The sequence below is a fragment of the Eptatretus burgeri genome, chromosome 7 (genome assembly GCF_056783735.1).
Source record: "Eptatretus burgeri isolate ZD-2024b chromosome 7, Ebu_testis_v1, whole genome shotgun sequence".
Classification (NCBI taxonomy): Eukaryota; Metazoa; Chordata; class Myxini; order Myxiniformes; family Myxinidae; genus Eptatretus; species Eptatretus burgeri.
The window spans coordinates 9,541,580-9,563,860 of NC_140967.1; the positions used below are offsets into that span (position 1 = coordinate 9,541,580).

The 22,281-nt window shown below is 45.9% G+C and overlaps 2 protein-coding genes across 6 annotated transcripts in view; one reads left to right on the top strand and one right to left on the bottom strand.

The window, feature by feature from the left end:
• The window catches only part of LOC147022640 (FERM domain-containing protein 6-like), a 102,447-nt gene extending 85,155 nt beyond the window's left edge, over positions 1 to 17,292 (top strand). For all 5 annotated transcript variants that reach the window (XM_085887383.1, XM_085887384.1, XM_085887386.1 and 2 more), the window contains 2 exons: positions 10,440 to 10,507; positions 13,457 to 17,292. In XM_085887383.1, the coding sequence (XP_085743509.1) occupies positions 10,440 to 10,507; positions 13,457 to 13,753 (365 nt within the window). In that variant the 3' untranslated portion in view covers positions 13,754 to 17,292. The remainder of the gene's footprint in view (positions 1 to 10,439; positions 10,508 to 13,456) is intronic.
• LOC147022641 (uncharacterized) lies at positions 321 to 11,021 on the bottom strand. Its single transcript, XM_085887142.1, has 2 exons — positions 9,145 to 11,021; positions 321 to 359 (listed from the first exon to the last, which is right to left on the bottom strand). The coding sequence occupies exons 1-2, from the start codon at positions 9,862 to 9,864 to the stop codon at positions 321 to 323; spliced, it is 759 nt and encodes a 252-aa protein (XP_085743268.1). The 5' UTR covers positions 9,865 to 11,021.
• Positions 17,293 to 22,281: the final 4,989 nt, after the last annotated feature.

Here is a 22,281-nt window from a genome sequence, read left to right on the forward strand (position 1 = left end):
AGTAAAGGGGTCTTCATGGATTGAAAGAGTCCAAAGGGTGTTTAGGGTCTATAGGGCTTTAAAGCATCATTATGGGTCTAAACTCAAAAGGATCTAAAGGTATATAAAGGGTTGACGGGGTATAAAAGGTCAAAAGGCATCTAAAATGTCAAAAGGGTCTTCAAGGGTCTAATCTGCTAAGGGTCAAGGAGTCTCAGCGTTCCAAAGGTTTAAAAAGGTACGTTCCAACAGGATATAATTCAGAGACTTGACTTTCATATATATATATATATATATATATATATATATGGGCGTTGTGAAGGCCACAGTAAGTATTGGCGTCAGACTTCAGGCTGAGGCTTCAGGCTGATGATGTCAGCCTATGGGTAAAAGTGCAATTGGAATTTATCCGAGCGATATATCCATGATGTATTGTATGCGCACAGAGGCAGTGGGAATGTTCTTCCTTCAAACCCGGGCTTTTTTTCTTTTTTTTCGAGAGTAATCGAGGCAGCCATCTGTGTCCCATTAATTTATCTTAGACTCCACAACAGACAACAAAATCCCTGTTTCTATGAAGGTCTTTATCTGAGATCTTTCTTTTATAAAGGTTTCAAATAAAACTAAAAACTCATTCTGTGGGAGTACCTCCTATACAGCTGCCTTTCAAAGAGCCTGGTGTTGGTTTAGCGGTTAGGGTGGTTGGCTTCTTAGGGACGTGAGTTCGAGCCCCGTTAGCCGCTGAATTAACACGAGGTGGGGTTGACTCAGCCTGTCATACTTCCGAGGTCGGCAAAATGAGTACCAGTGTACTGGAGAAGAAGAGGAAGAAGAAAAATAAGAAAAAAGAGAAGAGGAAGAAGAAAAAGAAGAAAAGCAGAAGCCTGATGCAGGGCAGCTCACTGGATGATGCGATTGCGGCAAAGCCTTCGGGACCCCCATTCTTTGATATGAGAAAAAGCACGAGGTAACCTTCCTGGGTCGGGTTGTGGTGGTGTGTCGGAGTGGTGCTGAGGTGTCGTCCACCAGATGGGGGGGTCTCCTCTGGTTAACCTGAGGCGGTCCTTTCGGGTGGGTACCTGGAATGTCCTCACTCGAAGAGAAGATGATCACCTGTCTGCTATCATCTGAGATCAAGAGTTTGAATACCAGTATTGCAGCACTCAGAGGATATGAGACCGGATAGTGGCGAGATCATAGCAGATGGTTACACCTACTATTGGTTTTGTCGCTCTGATGGTTACCATTCCCAAGGAGTTGCTGTAACTGTGTCCAACAAGCTGACTCCCATGATAATTGAGGTTCGCACCGGTCAACGAGCGTATTACGAGACTGAAGACTCGTCACTCCTTGGGTGTTGTTTCTCTGGTCTCAGTATATGCTACGACTGAGGCGAGTGATCTTACCATGAAGGACGCATTCGCTGCCACACTCGAGTCTGTGGTTGATCGGTCCCCCAAGCGAGATACTCTTCTCGTCTTGGGGGATTTCAATGCATCGACGAACTGATCGGGATGGTTATGAGACATGTGTTGGCCCCCATGGGTCTGAAACTGTGAACCAGAATAGCAATAAGGTCGTGGACTTTTGTGGCTGGTTCATGGTTTGAGCACCCACAGGCTCACCGCTGGACTTGGAATTCCAACACTGATGGTGTGGCAAAGGAGATTGACTATGTGCTCATTGGGCGCTGGAGGATGATCGAGAACTGCAGAGTCTACCGGAGTGCTCAGTTCCTCAATACTGACCACAGGCTTGTTGTAGGAACTCTGAAGTTGCAGCTCAAATCTGGGAGAATGGTACCATCCTAGCCAAGGCTGGATGTTGGCAAGCTCAAGAATGAGAGGGTTCTGTTCTGTACTTGCATATAGCAGCTCGGCTGGCGGGTAGCTAGAATTTCTTGGACGCGTGGCTGTGCCCCTCTGCCAGTACACTGGTACTCATTTTTCTGACCTCGGAAGGATGACAGACTGAGTCAACCCCACCTGGTGTTAATTCAGCAGCCAACAGGGCTCAAACTCAGGATCCCTAAGATCTTAAGCCAGCCACTCTAACCACGAAGCCAACACCAGGCTTAATGAGAGGGAAGCTCAGGAGTTTGCAAATGGGGTGAGTGGGAATTTGGGGGGTCTGAGTGTTTCGGGGGATCCTGAATCGTGGAGTGCCTTCAAGACCACCATCCTGAATATTGTTGATGGTTGGCTTGGAATGCACCTTCAGGTGAAGAAGAACTTTGTCTCCCAAGGGACACTGGATACCATTGACCAGAGTCGCAGGGCAGGCCTGATTGCAGAGCTGAGCTGTTCAGGGAGCTGAGGCGTAAAACTACGTTCGCTGAGGGTAGACAAGGAGGCCTATGTGTGAGGAATCTGTGAATGGGTAGAGCATCACCTGTGGTCAAGTGATTCTCGTCTTGCTAACAGAGGAATTCTTGCATTGTGCCCCTCAAAGTCCGCCCCTCGGTGTACTGCAGTACGAGCAGAGGGTGGCGGGCTCTTGACAGAGGATTCCGAAGTTAAGACCCGTTGGGCCGGTTACTTTGAGCGGCTGTACCAGGCCAACCCACCAGCTCTCGAGTTGGATATCAGGGTGTATCTGTCTCTCTTGCTGACCCTTCAATCAAATGTGAACTACCTTCGTTTGTGGAAACACAGGTTGCAGTGAACCACTTGAAAGGGGGTGAAGCTCTTGAGATCTGTTGCATTCATGCTGAACTTCTCAAGACTGGTGAAAATGCTGCACTGATGTCATTGCATGCAGTTCTGGACTCTCTGGAGCACAGCTATCATCCCAACTGACTCGAAGAGGGGCCTCATTGTCCCTCTCCGGAAAAGGAAGGGTGATCGCTCGGACTGCAACAACTACCGAGGGGGTGATGCTGCCCTCAGTGCCGGGCAAGGACTTTGCTCGGATAATTCTTGATAGGGTTCTCCATCTGCTTGACCACGAGCGTCCAGAGCAGTCAGGCTTTACACCAAAGAGGTCAACGATTGACCGTATCGTTGATCTTCGGATCCTCACCGAACACAGGCGAGAGTTTCAATATTGGGTGTTTGCAACCTATCTTGATCTCTGCAAAGCATTTGATTCAGTGAATCGGGATGCCCTCTGGAAGAGTCTCTGTCTTTGTGGGTGTTGGGAGGGGGGCGGGGGTGGTGCCACCAAAACTGATCAATCTGATTTTTGAAGTCTACTCTGCTGCTGAGAGTGCTGTGAGGTGTGGTAGTTCCATCTCTGACTTGTTTCCATTTGGCACAAATATGCACACACTTTTATGTACACAAATAGACAATTTAATGGTGTGAGTTGAGAGAGGTTTCACTGGAACATCTGAGCCGTGTCAGCGACGTGCTGGTACTCCCTCACACCTGGCACCCAAATGGCAGTTCGAACGGTCACTGTGCCGAACATGGGGTGCTTTTTGTGTGGAAGCTAATTGTCCCGAACTAAATACATACTTTAACGGACGATTAATAATCAAACCTGCTTTCGATCAGGGCAACTGGAATCACTCAGAGACAAATTGACTTCATGTGCATATTTAAGAAGGAAATGAGTCGGGAGAACAAAGTACACAACAGCATTTATTTATACAGTTTATTCACAAAGATGCACACCTGGGTATGGGGGGGGGGGGAGGGGGAAACACACTGTACTTAAAGTTTTTGAACAACGTTATATTGGACCAATGTGATTTGAATAGACTATTGTTCCCCAATGTTTTAATCACATTCTATCAAAATAGCTCTTTCCTCCCAACCCCAGTCCAGTTTAAAGTCCATCTGAGCGACAAGTAACGGCACACATATTGACAAATCGCCAAGCCTGCAAAACAGCAGGATGAGAGTTTATAGGTGGGTCAGGATTAGAAAACTCATCATCAAGTTATATGGAAACGAGGAGGAAGATGCGGGTACATACGTGTATTTGTGTCGTTGATTGTTATCTCCATGTGCCAGATTCAGGAGGTGGAACGAAGCCCTCCCAGGTCTCAAAGTATCCACTTCCACCAGTGTGTGTGCATGTGCAATATGTATTGTTACAAATTTGGGAATTCGATTGCACACAACATTCAGGTTCCTTTCGTCAGTTATGTCTCGAAGTGCTTGTTCCCAGGATAGTTCACCTTCCATTGTTTAATGGGCAGAAATCGATTAAAATCGATTAAGTGTGCTGTGAGATTCAATTTAATAGTTAGGGAGCGATCATAACACAAAGGAAGACGCCCCTCCCCCTCTTCTGTGAAGAGGAAGAAGAGCCCTCCGGTCCCATGATTCTTGAAGTCAACAACTCCCTCCCACCTGTGATTGAACACGAGGGCATTAGTCAGTCCTGGAGCGGGGGAGGGGGCTGATAAGAATAAAGAAGAGATCCTCTGCTTTGTTCGGGCTGGCATTCAGTAGAGCTTCAGCTTCTGCTTGAGTCTTTTAGTAAGCTTTTTGCTTCAGTTTGGCTTTTCGCAAGCCTTTGGGTTCTGCTCGGCTCGGAGTTCTTGGTTCGTGTTGTGAGAGGCTTTGTTCATCGGAAGAGAGTTGAGCTGGTTGCTCGGCTGGCTCTTCTTGGTTCGTGGAGCTCTTTGTTCTCCGCTTGGTTCCCGGCTTGGTGCGACTCATCGGCCTCATCTTGGAGGTGGTTCTTCGAGATAGCGACGCATCGACGGGAAGGACCGGCACCTCGTCTCACCGGCACGTGTTCGGAAGCGCGAGAGGATTCGCTGCTCATGGCGATTGGATCCAGCTCACTCTCGCTGGAGCCCGGGTCCAAACAGCTTGAAGACCACACGAGGTGGAGAGGTTTGAGATAGGTTCTGGGTTTCAGCTCAAATGTCCTCCGAGCTGGAGTCTGTTATTAAAGGCATCAGCCAATATTTCGTGTGTGTGTGTGTGTGTGTGTGTGTGTGTGTGTGTGTGTGTGTGTGTGTGTGTGTGTGTGTGTGTGTGTGTGTGTGTGTGTGTGTGTGTGTGTGTGTGTGTGTGTGTGTGTGTGTGTGTGTGTGTGTGTGTGTGTGTGTGTGTGTGTGTCCATCTAATAAGTAGGAAACTGTTAAGTGCTTTGTGTGCTGCAAATGATTGTATTGCATTTTGAATAGTCGGTATAGTTCTGCTCTTACGTGCTTCCCTCGTCCCCCATTATCTATATTAATATTTCGGCATTATCTATATTAATATTTCAGATTTTTGTTACTGCATGAAATGAAACAAGCTTTGACATATATAGTAATGATATTATTGTCTTCCTTAAGAGGCCCCTCAAAATTCGTTTTGATGATTATCTATATTAATATTTTGGTATGCCCCTTTTTTTGTTCCACCATCAGATTTTTGTTACTGCATGAAATGAAACAAGCTTTGACATATATATAGTAATGATATTATTGTCTTCCTTAAGAGGCCCCTCAAAATTCGTTTTGATGATTATGGTAGTGAAACAGTTGATGTTCATCCGACTTTTTATTATTCCTACTGCACTTCATTAGAACATAGATTGTGGATGGATGCGCAGATCCCAGGAAAACAACTATAGCTGTACAGAACAATTCATATTATCGATGGATAAAAATGATATTTAATTGATATTATAATAAATTGTTTATTTAAAATATCTTCCAATTTTGTGAGTTTTTAGTTTGTTGTGAAATATAAGGTCCTCGGGTCTCCGCATAGTGGCGTACAGGCTTAAGTCGTACTTCTGTTTACTACCGTAGAAAATCACAGAACCATCCGATCGACATGCTGTTAACAGTTTCAGAATCAGCTAAATTCTACAACATATGAATATGGAGACGAAACTGATCCGGCCAGGTAAAATCTACAAGATATGAAGATGTAGACGAAACTGATCCAGCCTTTTGGATCATTTTAAAGTAGGGTGCCCTGTAATTTAAATGTGCTCTATGGATCCTCCGGAACTCACGAATGGTACACGTTGTGTAGTCACTAAACTACGTGGTAATGTCATCGAAGTGGAGCTACTGCGGGACAGTCGAAGGGGAAAACCTGAATGATAATCAATGGATAAAAATGATAGAATATATTGTTTAAAATACATTCATGCTATCTGTCTTTTACCATATGTTGCCAGTGACGACCGTTGAAGACGGGCACCTTTTCTAGTTATTAATAAATACCCCAGTTGTTAAATGTTTTCAGATCGTCGCATCGATTCTTTCCTTGACTGAGCATTTCGTGTGTTGGGAGTAAGAAAGCCGTTGGTATGCCGTAAAAGGGGGACATTCGGACCGACGGTTCTCGGCGATTAAGCCGCTCGGAATCGCACACGGGACAGGCTCGCTTAAGCGGCTGGTTCCGTACGAGTTCCGTCGAGGGTGGAATACCCCGGGAGTTGGATCACGTGGGTATTTAGGTAAATTGAAGATTGGCAATCCACCCGACCCCACGTGGCCTGCCCATTGGCGTATTTCGGTTCTTGCACAAGGATCCGTCGGCCTCGGAGTTATCTGGGCATCGATCTCTATTCCTGGCGATCGGTCGGGCCGATTCGACTTACGGCTCCGTCAGAGCGGTCGGCTCATGGCCGACCCCTGGCACCGTAATAGTATAGTCTATCGTGTGTTTGTATAAAAATCTGTATTATAACATATCAATATGTGTATAATTATGTGGGGGGAGCGAGCGAGAGACCGAGACGGAGAGACCGCGACTGAGAGACCGAGACGGAGAGACCGCGACGGAGAGACCGTGACGGAGAGAAGGAGAGACCACGACGGAGAGACCGAGATACAGAGAGACGGCGACGGAGAGACGGCGACGGAGAGACGGCGACGGAGAGACGGCGACGGAGAGACGGCGACGGAGAGACGGCGACGGAGAGACGGCGACGGAGAGACGGCGACGGAGAGACGGCGACGGAGAGACGGCGACGGAGAGACGGCGACGGAGAGACGGCGACGGAGAGACGGCGACGGAGAGACGGAGAGACTGAGACGGAGAGACGGAGAGACCGCGACGGAGAGACCGAGACGGAGAGACCGCGACGGAGAGACCGAGACGGAGAGACCGCGACGGAGAGACCGAGACGGAGAGACCGCGACGGAGAGACCGAGACGGAGAGACGGAGAGACCGCGACGGAGAGACCGAGACGGAGAGACGGAGACGGAGAGACCGCGACGGAGAGAAGGAGAGACCGCGACGGAGACGGAGACGGAGAGACCGCGACGGAGAGACCGAGACGGAGAGACCGCGACGGAGAGACCGAGACGGAGAGACCGCGACGGAGAGACCGAGACGGAGAGACGGAGACGGAGAGACGGAGACGGAGAGACCGCGACGGAGAGACCGCGACGGAGACGGAGACGGAGAGACCGCGACGGAGAGACGGCGACGGAGAGACGGCGACGGAGAGACGGCGACGGAGAGACGGCGACGGAGAGACGGAGAGACGGAGAGACGGCGACGGAGAGACGGCGACGGAGAGACGGCGACGGAGAGACGGCGACGGAGAGACGGCGACGGAGAGACGGCGACGGAGAGACGGAGAGACGGCGACGGAGAGACGGCGACGGAGAGACGGCGACGGAGAGACGGCGACGGAGAGACGGCGACGGAGAGACGGCGACGGAGAGACGGCGACGGAGAGACGGCGACGGAGAGACGGCGACGGAGAGACGGCGACGGAGAGACGGCGACGGAGAGACGGCGACGGAGAGACGGCGACGGAGAGACGGAGAGACGGAGAGACGGCGACGGAGAGACGGCGACGGAGAGACGGCGACGGAGAGACGGCGACGGAGAGACGGAGAGACGGAGAGACGGAGAGACGGAGAGACGGAGAGACGGAGAGACGGAGAGACGGAGAGACGGTGAGACGGTGAGACGGTGAGACGGAGAGACGGAGAGACCGAGGGACAGTGAGACAGAGGGACAGTGAGACAGAGGGACAGTGAGACAGAGGGACAGTGAGACAGAGGGACCGAGGGACAGTGAGATAGTGAGACAGTGGGACAAAGAGACAGAGGGACTGTGAGACAGAGGGACAGAGAGACCGAGAGACAGAGGAACCATGAGACAGAGAGACGGAGAGACCGACGGAGAGACGGCGACAGTGAGACAGGGACAGAGGGACAGTGAGACAGAGGGACAGTGAGACTGAGAGACCGCGACGGAGAGACTGAGAGACCGCGACGGAGAGACGGAGAGACCGCGACGGAGAGACCGCGACGGAGAGACGGAGAGACCGCGACGGAGAGATGGAGACACGGAGACACCGCGACGGAGAGACCGCGGGACGGAGAGACGGAGAGACCGCGACGGAGAGATGGAGACACGGAGACACCGCGACGGAGAGACCGCGGGACGGAGACGGAGAGACCGAGAGACGGAGACGGAGACATACAGAGAGACAGAGACACAGAGAGACCGAGAGATGGAGATACAGAGACACCGAGACACCGAGACACCGAGACACCGAGGGACCGTGAGACAGAAGGACCGAGGGACAGTGAGACAGAGGGACAGTGAGACAGAGGGACAGTGAGACAGAGGGACCGAGGGACAGTGAGATAGTGAGACAGTGAGACAGTGAGACAGAGGGACAAAGAGACAGAGGGACTGTGAGACAGAGGGACAGAGAGACCGAGAGACAGAGGAACCATGAGACAGAGAGACGGAGAGACCGAGGGACAGTGAGACAGTGAGACAGGGACAGAGGGACAGTGAGACAGAGGGACAGTGAGACAGAGGGACCGAGGGACAGTGAGACAGTGAGACAGAGGGACAGAGAGACCGAGAGACAGAGGAACCATGAGACAGAGAGACGGAGAGACCGAGGGACAGTGAGACAGTGAGACTGAGAAACCGAGGGACAGAGAAACAGAGGGACGGAGAGACGGAGGGACGGAGAGACCGAGGGACCGAGGTACAGTGAGACAGAGGGACCGAGGTACAGTGGGACAGTGGGACCGAGGGACAGAGAGACCGAGGGACCGTGAGACAGAAGGACCGAGGGACAGTGAGACAGAGAGACAGTGAGACAGAGGGACCGAGGTACAGTGAGACAGAGGGACCGAGGTACAGTGAGACAGTGGGACCGAGGGACAGAGAGACCGAGGGACCGTGAGACAGAAGGACCGAGGGACAGTGAGACAGAGAGACAGTGAGACCGAGGGACAGTGAGACAGAGACCGAGGGACAGAGAGACAGAGAGACCGAGGGACCGTGAGACAGAAGGACCGAGGGACAGTGAGACAGAGAGACAGTGAGACCGAGGGACAGTGAGACAGTGAGACAGAGAGACCGAGGGACAGTGAGACAGTGAGACAGTGACACCGAGAAACAGAGGGACGGAGAGACAGAGGGACGGAGAGACGGAGAGACGGAGGGACGGAGAGACGGCGACACCGAGAGACCGAGGGACAGTGAGACAGTGACACCGAGAAACAGAGGGACGGAGAGACGGAGAGACGGAGAGACGGAGAGACGGAGGGACGGAGAGACTGCGACACCGAGAGACAGCGAGAGATGGAGAGACGGCGACACCGAGAGACCGAGGGACGGAGAGACGGAGAGACGGAGAGACGGCGACACCGAGAGACAGCGAGAGATGGAGAGACGGAGAGACGGCGACACCGAGAGACACCGAGAGATGGAGAGACGGCGACACCGAGAGACGGAGAGACGGCGACACCGAGAGACACCGAGAGACGGAGAGACGGCGACACCGAGAGACAGCGAAAGACCGAGAGACAGCGAGAGACCGAGAGACAGCGAGACGGAGAGACAGACACACTGTGTGTGTACTAAATTCCCTGACTTGGGTTGTTGTTCTTTACCTCCAGAGATGAGTGCGAAGGCAAGACTTGTCCTTACTTCTTTGCAGCCAATGGAAGCACAAACAGCCAAAGTTGGCCGACATGCCTCAGTCAGCATGAGCGGCAAATGAAAAACCTTATTAGGACATCATCATCATCATGATCATCTTCATTTTTACGGCCGTTTCCATGCTTGCATGTGCAACAATAAACTTTTCTTAAAGCACGTTGAATGTTGCAATATTTTCATCAGGTGAATGTCACTCATCATTGTACATGCGATTGTTTGCTATGTATATATATATATAAACATGTATACCTCCTGCATATAAATATTCAAGCAAACATGAGAGCCAAATTCCACCAATATTAGGGAAAATCTTCCCATTCATCCTTGCTTTTATCTGCTCGATTGGGTATTTGTCCTTAAAATAAAGTATTTGTTCCTTGACAATGTGTTCCATTATATGAACCCTTTGATATAACCGTTGGCAGCCATTAACTGCCCCTGCATAACGTCCGATACGAGTAAAATTTTCTATGGGAAAGCTGTCTGTCGCACACACCCTGGTTTCATGCCAAGATCCTCAAACCATGCTTTGCATTGATCAAATAAGGCATGCATTGTTAATGGACATTAACATGACAGCCTCAAAGTTCTCCACTCAGGTCCTGTTGTGGTCTGTCCTGCAGTTCCATCATCTCCCACAGTGGAGAAGAAAACGCAGGAATTGGGACCAAGTCTGGACAACTTTCCTCAGGTACTTTGACTCGACACACTCATTGCCGTGATGGTTCGACGGTGTCCGTAAAATTGTATATTTTACGGACACCATTCAAGCATCACCTAGTATCTGGTGCACAAGTACACCTGTTGGCTCACATGAAGTTACCAAGATAACCAAGCTAATCAAACTCAGTCAACAATTAACTGAGTCATTGGCTGACCTCCTGAAGAAAACTGATGGAGATGAATGAATCCGATGTTTTTAAAAGGAAAACGGTGCACGATTCAACAGGATGAGATTGCACAACATCATTAAAGAACAACTCAGAATTGGTGTATTGAGGAAAAGGAGCTAAAAACGCATGACTTAATTACACAGAAGGGACCAGAGGTTTATTAAGTTTGCAAAAACGGTGGAAATTTGAATTCCCCAAGTGTAGCTCCACCTTCTCCTTCAAACGTAACCTCTAATGCTCTCGCATTCTCCTTCCCCATTCCCAAGATTGCCACACATCCTCTGACCACCCCCAAACCACCCCCAAACCACCCCCAAACCACCCCCAAACCACCTCAATTTCCTTCCATCTCTTCAAATATTCTCCCAAAAAGTGAAACCTTCATTGTAGAGAGAAAAGCAGTTATTGCTGTTTTTCTCTCTCCAATGGTCATGATTGATTGTCAACTGTGGTTTGCATGCAGGCAAGGCACACTTTTGGAAATCTCACGTGTCCACGAGTGATGGTAGAACCTTCAAGTAGCTGTACCATATCTGTGAAGGATGTTCTGCTCATCATCCTTCCATCTAAACAAGCAGGGTGGTCTTCTTTGAAATTCCGCGAAGGTCAAGCAAAGGAGAATGCGATCCACTTCGTTTGGCATGGGATGTTCCATTTAAATCGCACACATCGCCAGCTTTTTCATAGAAAGCTGGGGTGGAGGAATTGGCGGTCATCACCACTTCATCATCAGCATTCAATCCTATTAGATTCAATGTAAATAGAAGGTTCAGAATGCTGACCTGCAGAAAGAATGCAACAAAAAAACACACACAAACACACACCCTGCAGTCATGGATAAACCTTAAGCATATGCGATGAGTTGTTTAGGATATAATTTGTAAAAATCTAATAATTGTGTGTAAATGTAAAATGTCTACATGATCAAAAACATGTTTCACCTTTTTCTCCATACCCTTTTCCAGGGTATTTCTTCCCTCGCCCTCCCTCCACCCCTCCAATGTTCACAAGATCATTGTGGGTGGCCATTCATTTCTATCCCAGCACTTTTAACCAAACATGATCTTACAGCTGAGTTCTACATTTTCCATGCTTGTTAACTCACCCACAAAGGGAGTGCCTGGCTCCTTCGTCGCCCCCCCCCCCCAAAAAAGAAACGATTAAAGCATTTTGGGTCAAGGTGGGCACATGCAAGTATGCTTTAGGATTTTTTCATTCCATCACTGCAGTGTTGGTGAAAGTAATTCCGAATCATTAATGAGGAGCCAAAACTATTGCAGCGAGTATATTTTGAAGATTACAAAACATTAGATTTTTTTTTTACAGCATTACATAATATAACTTTACCTACAGGTTACAGTACAATTTTCTGACATTACACAAAAAAATTTACATCCATTAAAAAAAACATTACCTTTCTTCCATAACAAAACGACCAACATTGTAAAATTTTACCAACGTCACAAAAATAATCCTTACGTACAATCCTCCTGAAGAAGTTTAGTCACTCAAACTCCTGGGTCTCACAATCAGCCATCTTTCTTGGGTAAACCACATTTCTAAGTTGGCCAATAAAGCCAGCCACCAATTGGGCATCTTCTGGTCGTCGTGCAAAGTCCCTCCTTGGCACACCTGAACTCTTATCCATCTACAAGGTCTTCATCCACTGCTTGATAGAGTGCTGCTTTCACATCTGGGTTGGCACCCCTGCCTCACACCTTGCTTAAGGCCCAGTCACACCTTGATGTTTTAGCCAGCAATGGCAACGTATTAAAATGTATGTAAAACGCTGGCTTACGTTGAACTTTTGATGTTTTTTGTAAAGATTCAGACGTATTCTTACGAGTTGGTCGTATGCATAACATATTAGTAACGGACACAGAACATTTCGTTGTATTATAGCTAACTTATACCAACGAATGCTGAGCCTGTTGTCGGCCTTCCCAACCTATGCCCCACGATAGTCTAACTTATGCAGAGCGCACTGCACGCATCATCGACGATGACGTGACGGAGCTTATTAAAAGGCTGCCGCACAACGATTCAAATCATAACCACCACAGAAATGGAAGTGTCAACATCGCAGTCACACCTTGGCGATCTTGCCAGCGTATGCCGACCTCTGAAAAATGCGTCCAAAACGCTGGCGCACGTCGAATACGGTATGGGTAAGTTTGGTATGCGTGAATAAAACGCTGAAGTACGCTATCATACGTCGTATTAAGTGGAGTACGTCTTGTAATTATAAACGTGTTAAACATTTTACGACGTACTTGCCGTATGACACACGTTCTGCATGCGATGGGAATAAGTTGTATGCACGGTATGCGAACGTTGGCACACGTCGACAAAAGTTACTTGTAAGGTGCTCATAAGTCAACACTCAAGGTAATGGTTTGCGTCAGTGTTCCAGACTCCCTGTTTTAAAATATATATATATATATATATATTTTCTTCGGTATGACGGTGATGTTGACACTTCGATTTCTCGTGCAGTTATGATTTAAATCGTTGATCGGAAGCCTATTAATTATATTATATTATAACCGCACTAGAAATCGAAGTGTCGACATCACCGTCATACCGAAGAAGAAAAAAAAACCCAAGGGAGTCTGGAACACTGACGCTAACCATTACCTTGACGCGTTTCGACTTATGAGTACCTTACAAGTAACGTGTGTAATTATAATGTAATGAGTTCTTGTAATGTAATGAGTAAAGTTATTTGTCTGTATTTATTTATGCAGGCTCTGCAACGTACCTCCAAGGTGCAGGACTCCCATCACTGTCACAGCCAGAGTCTGGACGACCTTAGGATTCACCAGGGTGAGAGAACCTCTCCGGGCCTCCTTGTACTGCTCGGTCCAGACGTGTCGCAGAGTCTCACGTTCGGTTGGCCGCATCAGGTTATGGAGATGGTTAACTGCTGCCGTGCGGCCGCCAAAGGTGCGACGACTCTCGAGAGCAGCTTGGTCCACAGAGCCAGCAACTGCCTCTCACTCAACCTCATAGGAACTGAAGCTCTGCTTGAGTTTGTAGTATGAATGCGATGCTGCTGTGTATCACATTTCTGCACACGCCTATGCCTTCCTATACATGTCCTCCAAACGAGGCTCCTTGTGGTGAAATGTGCTGGCAAGATGGACACGGTGTTTTGTCATTAAGGAGAATTTAGTTACGTGACACATTCCAGGGGAACAACTTCCCATCCTTGAGCCTCATCTCGAACCATGCTCCTGCTAAGTACTGGAATCCTGGATTATCCCAACGATTGAAGTGTGGATTCAAGCATGCACTATGAATACCTCATTTAAAGGTCCTCTCCACAAATGGAACTAAACATACGCTCCACACCAAAAACATGGATTTTCTGCCCCTCTGTTATATGAGCTTTAAAATGTCCATAGAGTCGCACCCGTACCTCACTCAGACAGCTTTGTCCAAAGCGAAGGAAATCTGGTACTTGGAGTCTTCACGAGTACTTGGCAGAAAAATGGGAGGGGCGTGCCTCCGCTATGAGCTCATCAAATGTTTTGGTTTGAAAAAAATGATATGAGATGGGTCATTGAAAAATAATTATTGGGAATCAATTCACCGTATGTACAGTAAGAGGTCAATGGTTACTGTCCTGAAAAAGAGCAGCAAGTGTTAAACGTGCATATTATTTCAAGCTCAACATGAAAACCTTAAGGTATCCCTCAGAAATACTGCATTGTACCACATTTAAATTAACGTGCATGACATCATCACAATTGTGTTACATCAATCACACAACTACCACACAAAGCTCAATTTTGGCTTTTGAGACCAACAGTGAAGGAAGGCAATGTTGGATGTTGTTTTTATGTTCATCGTATAATCATTTGTGCACAATGTTCATTTTTCGTGTCTGCATTTGAAGATCGTTATGACGCAGGGCATGGATACATTCATAAGAATAAGAGACTTCCTTTGAAGTAAGAGTATTGTGACACATTTTGATTTTATTACCCCCAATTACTGTAAATAATCGTTTATAATGGAATACATCTGCTGTCCTTAAGACTCCAATGTAGAGTGCAAAGTTTTAACTGATTTGAAACCAAAGAACCCGCTTTCCTGGAAAACTTGAAAAAGTTTGTGGTTATAAGAAAGAAAGAAAGAAATACACTTGATAGTTTTTTTTAAACCGTGGGTTTCTTCATTATCCCATCGTCACCAAGAACATGTTTGTGTTACAAACATGGAACAAAATGAATTGGTAAGAGCTGTGTTTAACAATTAATTATGAGATAACTCATGATTTTCTCTCATTACAATGATGAAACTCATTAACTTCTCTCATTACAATCATGTAATGCATTAAGTTCTCTCATTACAAACATACAACTCATTAACTTCTCTCATTACAATCATATAACTCATTAACGTCTCTCATTACAAATATACAACTCATTAACTTCTCTCATTACAATCATACAACTTATTAACTTCTCTAATTACAATAATACAACTCATTAACTTCTCTCATTACAATCATACAACTCATTAACTTCCCTCATTTCAATCATGTAACTCTAACTTCTCTCATTACAATCATGTAACTCATTAACTTCTCTCATTACAATCATGTAACGCATTAAGTTCTCTCATTACAAACATACAACTCATTAACTTCTCTCATTACAAACATGCAACTCATTAACTTCTCTCATTACAATCATACAACTCATTAACTTCCCTCATTTCAATCATGTAACTCTAACTTCTCTCATTACAATCATGTAACTCATTAACTTCTCTCATTACAATCATGTAACGCATTAAGTTCTCTCATTACAAACATACAACTCATTAACTTCTCCCATTACAATCATATAACGCATTAACGTCTCTCATATACAAATATACAACTCATTAACTTCTCTCATTACAATCATACAACTTATTAACTTCTCTAATTACAATAATACAACTCATTAACGTCTCTCATTACAATCAAACAACTCAGTAACTTTTCTGATTACAAAAATACAACTCATTAACTTCTCTCATTACAATCATACAACTCATTAATTCTCTCATTACAATCATACAACACATTAACTTCTCTCATTACAAAAATACAACTCATTTAGTTCTTTCATGACAAACATACAACTCATGAAACTTCTCTTATTACAAACATGCAACTCATTAACTTCTCTCATTACAATCATATAACTCATTAAGTTCTCTCATTACAAAAATACAACTCATTAAGTTCTCTCATTACAAACATACAACTCATTAACTTCTCCCATTACAATCATATAACTCATTAACGTCTCTCATTACAAATATACAACTCATTAACTTCTCTCATTACAAATATACAACTCATTAACTTCTCTCATTACAAATATACAACTCATTAACTTCTCTCATTACAAACATACAACTCATTAACTTCTCTAATTACAATAATACAACTCATTAACTTCTCTCATTACAATCATGTAACTCATTACAATCTTACAACACATTAACTTCTCTCATCACAAAAATACAACTCATTTAGTTCTCTCATTACAAACATACAACTCATTAAACTTCTCTTATTACAAACATGCAACTCATTAACTTCTCTCATTGCAATCATATAACTCATTAACTTCTCTCATTACAAAAATACAACTCATTTAGTTGTCTCATTACAAACATACATCTCATTAATTTCTCTCATTACAAACATGCAACTCATTAACTTCTCTCATTACAATCATAGAACTCATTAACTTCTCTCATTATACCAGGCGTAGTGGCGTGCACCTGTAATCCGGCTACTCAGAGGCTTGGGTTGGAGGATCGCTTGAGGACAGGTGCTCTGCGCTGGGCCGCGCTATGACAAGGTGTATGGCAGCCCGGAATCATGGCGAAACCCAATCCTTATCCCTGTGTCGTAAGAGGCGACCAGGGTTGCGTCAGGAAGGGCATCCGGCGTAAAACCTATGCCAAATCAGTATGCGGATCATAACGGATGATCCGCTGTGGCGACCCCTAACGGGAGCAGGCGGAAGACGAACAACATTAACTTCTCTCATTACAATTATGTAAGTGTGTGTGCACTGTGGTATATACACCCAGGTGAGGCTCTAAATAGTTAAATACTGTATGTTCTTCTAATTCAACTGTGAAGGAAAGTAGATGGAGATGTGACTTTACAGTGAAGTTATTTTTTTTACCCAAACCAATATCGCTTGGAAACGATGGAACCGAGTTCATCATTATCCGTACAAACTGGTTTTTTTAACAACTCCTTGCACGTCCTTCCCTTCCTTTCTGTTCCAACGTCAAAGAAGCTAATGCTTTACAGGGAGATTAAAAAAAACCCCAATATTTTCACGATACAAAACATGGTATACAAGGTTTGACAAGGAACTTTGGAGGCACCTGAGGAGGCCATTCAGCGAATAACACCTCCGCTGTATTTTTCACACTGATGTACATGTTAATTATGGATACAGTAGTTACAGATATAGCCTCAGCTCTGTTATTGTTTCATAATAAAAATCGATGACAATATAATATGTATTGATGTTTTGGAAATAAAAAGGAAAACCCACATGATTGTTCTGTGGAATACGAGAATTTCAAAATGATGAGGTACGGGGATGGAAGACGGTGTACCAGGGCATTACCGGGCGATAAAATGCACCCAAACAGGAACGTTTTCTTTTTAACCGTCATATTCCGTATTAAACCGAGCAGGAGCATTTAAAAATTAAAACCCATGCTATCTCCATGAGATGGGCCTGCCTGCATGCATGCCCCCCCCCCCACTTCATTCAACAAGGAGCTTTAGAGGCAGAGAAGAAAGGATGTAAGAGGATGCTGTTGGACAATAGACCATTTATTGTTAAACTTGAAAATACAACACGTCGCTTCGCTGGCGGGGACAATAAAAGTGTGGGGGATGGTGTGGTGAAAGAGGGAGGGAGAGAGAGAGGAGGCAGGTGTAGGGTGAGAGGGGGGAGGGGAGGCAGAGATGATGAAGAAGGGGGAGCTTAGAGGGGAGGTGGGGAGAGCGACAGCTCACCAAATGTTGCTATTCACTGCGGGAGGGAGGGGTGCATGAGAGAGACACACGCACGCACGCACGCACGCGCAGACAGACAGACAGGACACACAAGTTCCGTTATGGTAATACAGTTTATATACATACACACGCATATAATACACAAAAACGACAAACACAAAGATTTACCTTGAAGCAGAGTTCTTTGAAAGAGGAATTCAAGTGGGAAATTAGCAAAATTCCATTGAAAATATATCAAGGACCAGAACATAAAATGTCGATGCTTCACAACCAGATCATGGCAAACACGTGGTCGGATGGACCTTATTGTTTTTATATGTATCGATGTTGAAGCGAGGGCTCGATTATATTTGGAGATCGCACAAAAAGATAAAACAAAACGATATCCTGTAAAAATAAAATTACACATTTTCAGCAGATGAGACAACTCCCGAGGCACCAACCGCACAGCACGCAGGGCCCAACACAGGCGGAAACGTACGTCTGTCTAATCGATGTTCCATTGAGAGCATGGGTACTTTTACCGAAACGAACAACCAAGCAGCTTGGAGAGTGCTCACCAAGTGGCTTAAGCACTCAAGCAAGCACTCCAACGAAATGGTTGTGAAGAAATGGCTGGTTTGTCACGCGATTAGAAGCACATTAAAAATACACCTCCCAGAAATGCCGAAATGTCAAGCCACGAACACTGACGTCTCCGGATGTTTATAAGCATTGCAATGTACGGAACGATTCGTAGCGATGATGAACAGGCATTCGATAATATGAGTGAGGAAAGTGAAAATAAAACTTTATCGTGAAGAAATCGTCAACCATGCCTTGACTGTTCCAAGTCAGGGCATGGTTAAGCAGGTCAAAAAACATGGCAGCTTCAGACCCCAGCAAGTTTACCCCGAAAATGCCTTAAGAACCAGAGAACGAGGTGGCCGAGGATCGCCTGATGAAGGATATAATTAAATAAGGCCGTTAATTAGCTTCAAAGGGGTGTTTTAATTAACCCAAACACTCAATTTTTCACTCATGGACTTCCTTGGAGTTTTCTTAGTGTGCATGCAACATTTCAGGCTGCTCGGTTTTATAGTTTTGGAGTTGTGGAGGAAACGCACGCAGGCGCGCGCACACGCGCACACGCGCGCACACACACACACACACACACACACACACACACACACATACAAACACACAAACACACAAACACACAAACACACAAACACACAAACACACACACACACACACACACACACACACACACACACACACACACACACACACACACACACACACACACACGTATCGACTCCCAAATACAACCTGTTACTTCGCTGATGGGAATACTTAAGGGGGGGGTAAGAAGTCGGGGAGGGAGAGAGGAGGGGTGGGGGAAGGGAAGGCAGCATGAGGAGAGGGCAAAGGAAGGCAGTGTGATGGGAGGGCAAGAGAAGGCAGCATGAGGGGAGGGCAAGGGAAGGCAGTGTGAGGGGAGGGGAAGGTAAGGTAGCATGAAGGGAGGATCCATCCGAGGATAACCACCGTCCGGAGATAACCATTATCTGGATATAACCACTATCCTGACAGAACCACTGTCCAGATACTTCAAGGGAAGGCAGTGTGAGAGGAGGGCAAAGTAAGGCAGTGTGAGGGTTGGGCAAGGTAAGGCAGTGCGAGGGAAGGGCAAGGTAAGGCAGTGCGAGAGAAGGGCAAGGTAAGGCAGTGTGAGGAGAGTGTTCATCTGGAAATAACCACTGTCCAAACACGTATGGCGATAAGCACTGGCTTGACATAACCACCATGCAGATACATACAGAGATAACCACCTTCCAGGCATCACCACCGTCCAGATATGTTCGGAGACAGAGAGCGCCAGAGAGAGAGAGAGAGAGGGAGGGGGAGAGAGAGAGAGGTGAGGAGATATGAGGGAAGAGGAGGAGAGGGGGGGGATTCCGCATCTCCAAACAATCACCTGAACAGCTGTGACGTCCAGTTTAACAGCCTGTCAGTGATGAATCAGGTCTACCTGTGAAACACAATTTACCCAGGTGAGACAGCTTCGAGCAAGCACGTGCACCTCTTGGCTTTCCTGCCATGATGTGGCGATTCATTTCTTCATAACAACTGAAAACATTTTTTACTCATTGTGATCATATAATTTATTTTGCCTTCCCACCTCTGGTATCAAACCGCGTTATCGCTCTTGACACTTGAAGAACACGTACCATCTGGTTTTACTAAGTAATCCACGAAATGGTTGAAGAAACTTAAAAAAAAAAAAAAACATTTAATGTTCATTATTATTTACCAATACCGAAGTGACGGGTCATATAACAGATCGTACAAAAAGGGAAAACGTGTAAAATAAAAGTTCACATTTTCAGTGAGACAGCCACCACCTGATGCACCACAGAACAACACGTGGCCAACACAGGCGATTGGCCCCTGACCTTTGTTCAAGTCGATTGATGTACAGTATATACTCAGTGACAGTGTGAATATTGTAGAGCACTCGCCCAGTGGATTAAGCACTCAAGGAAGCACTCCAATGAAATGGTTGATAAGGAACAGCTTGCTTGGCAAGCAATGATCCATCATAATAAACACCTCCCGGAGACACCCAAGCAATGTCCAAATTAGACAAATGAACACTTTTTTTTATCAGTTGGAACTGCTGCTAAGTTCAATTCTGGAGCGTAATTTTGTAATTCGGCTGAGTTTAAGGGATTCTAGAGGTTATGGCATGTGTGGAAATGAAATAAAGCCATGAACACTGACGTCTCCGGGTGTTTATAAGCATTGCAATGTATCCAGCGATTTGTAGCTGGGAGGAACAGGCATTTGATAATACTAGCACGTGCCCGTAAAATAAAAAAAATAAAAAATATATTCCAACCACGAGCAAGAAACAACAACCACACAGGCCATTTTTTCGCTCTCGCGTGCCCGTACGTGCGTGGCCTGAAAGTTCGCATATCAGTTACGATTATTCGCAATTTAGGTTTTAATGGCCAATTATTCAATTAGCGCCAACGTATTTTACCTTTTCGTAATGTCGTCGCAAGGAAAAACAAAAAGAGAAGAGAAGAGAGAGAAAAAAATTTACTTCCAGGTTCGGAGCATACCAGCACTCTGACGTTACCAAAATTTATGCACCGTCTAATATGAAAACGATCATAACTTGGGGCATTGTGTTTATCTATAAATGCGCATAAGAAATCGAGAAATTATTAGAATACACGAAGTCATCACTCTCCGGAAGCCCGCACGTTGTAACCCATAATGGGGAAAGCGGCTTCCCTTCCCTTCCCCCATCGGCCACGCCCACGCAACAACGTGTCTTGTCATGGTTTGGTAAATAAATGGCCATAACTTAGGAAGCACTTGTCCGATTAATATCAAACCTTGAAAAGGCACATCCTCAGGTCTCCAGCAATATATCTGGCAAGTTTCAATTAGATCGAACCAGTGGTTGTCGAGAAACAGCGGTCACAGACACAGACACACAGACACACAGAGACACAGAGACACAGAGACACAGAGACACAGAGACACAGAGACACAGAGACACAGAGACACAGAGACACAGAGACACAGAGACACAGAGACACAGAGACACACAGACACACAGACACACAGACACACAGACACACAGACACACAGACACACAGACACAGACACAGACATACACATTGCTGGAATTATAGATAGATGAGTGAGGAAATTAAAAAAATAACCTCAGCGTTAAGAAACCGTTGCGGCTTGTTTAAAGTCAAAGCATGTTTGAGCAGGCAAAAAGACATGGCGGCTTCAGACCCCAGCAAGGTAACCCAGGATACGCCTTAAGACCCCAGAGAGCAAAGTGGCCGAGGATGCACCTGATGAAGGACATAAATAAATAAACCAATGTCACCCGCAGGGTGGTGCCAAAAGGTGACCACGTGTGACTTCTTTAAGGTCACACTGAGGTGAACAGAGCTGCTATCCACCAGGAGCGACTCCTTGAGGAATATCTGCCGACGAGAGATTCCAATGAGAATCGTTCTACAGAGTAACCATGAAAAATATGCGTTTGCCTCATTACGTCACCAAATGACGTCATAATGTCTCAAGCTTGACATATCTAGAAAGCACTCATCGAGGTGTTCAATTTGAGGTACTACACGATATGGTTCCTAAAACTTGAAAATTTGACCTTGGGATCAAATATGTTTGACCTCAGGCGCTACCATGAAGGTCAAGGCCAATCGCCACTAAAATTAATCAGCTGAGCGCCAGACCATGAACTATATTCCCATGAGGTTTGAAGATGATCCGATCAAAATTACTCAAAAAATAAGGGTTTCGTCGACTCCCCTGATTTGCGACAAAGTGACCTTGACCTTTGACCTTGACCTTCAAAATTTTGTGCGCTGAAAGGGACCTCTATAGGCCTCTGATATGCAAAGTTACAAAAATTTCCAATGATAACTGTGCTCTGCAGAATTTTTTATACGTGATTACAAAAAAAAAAAAAAAAAAAAACAT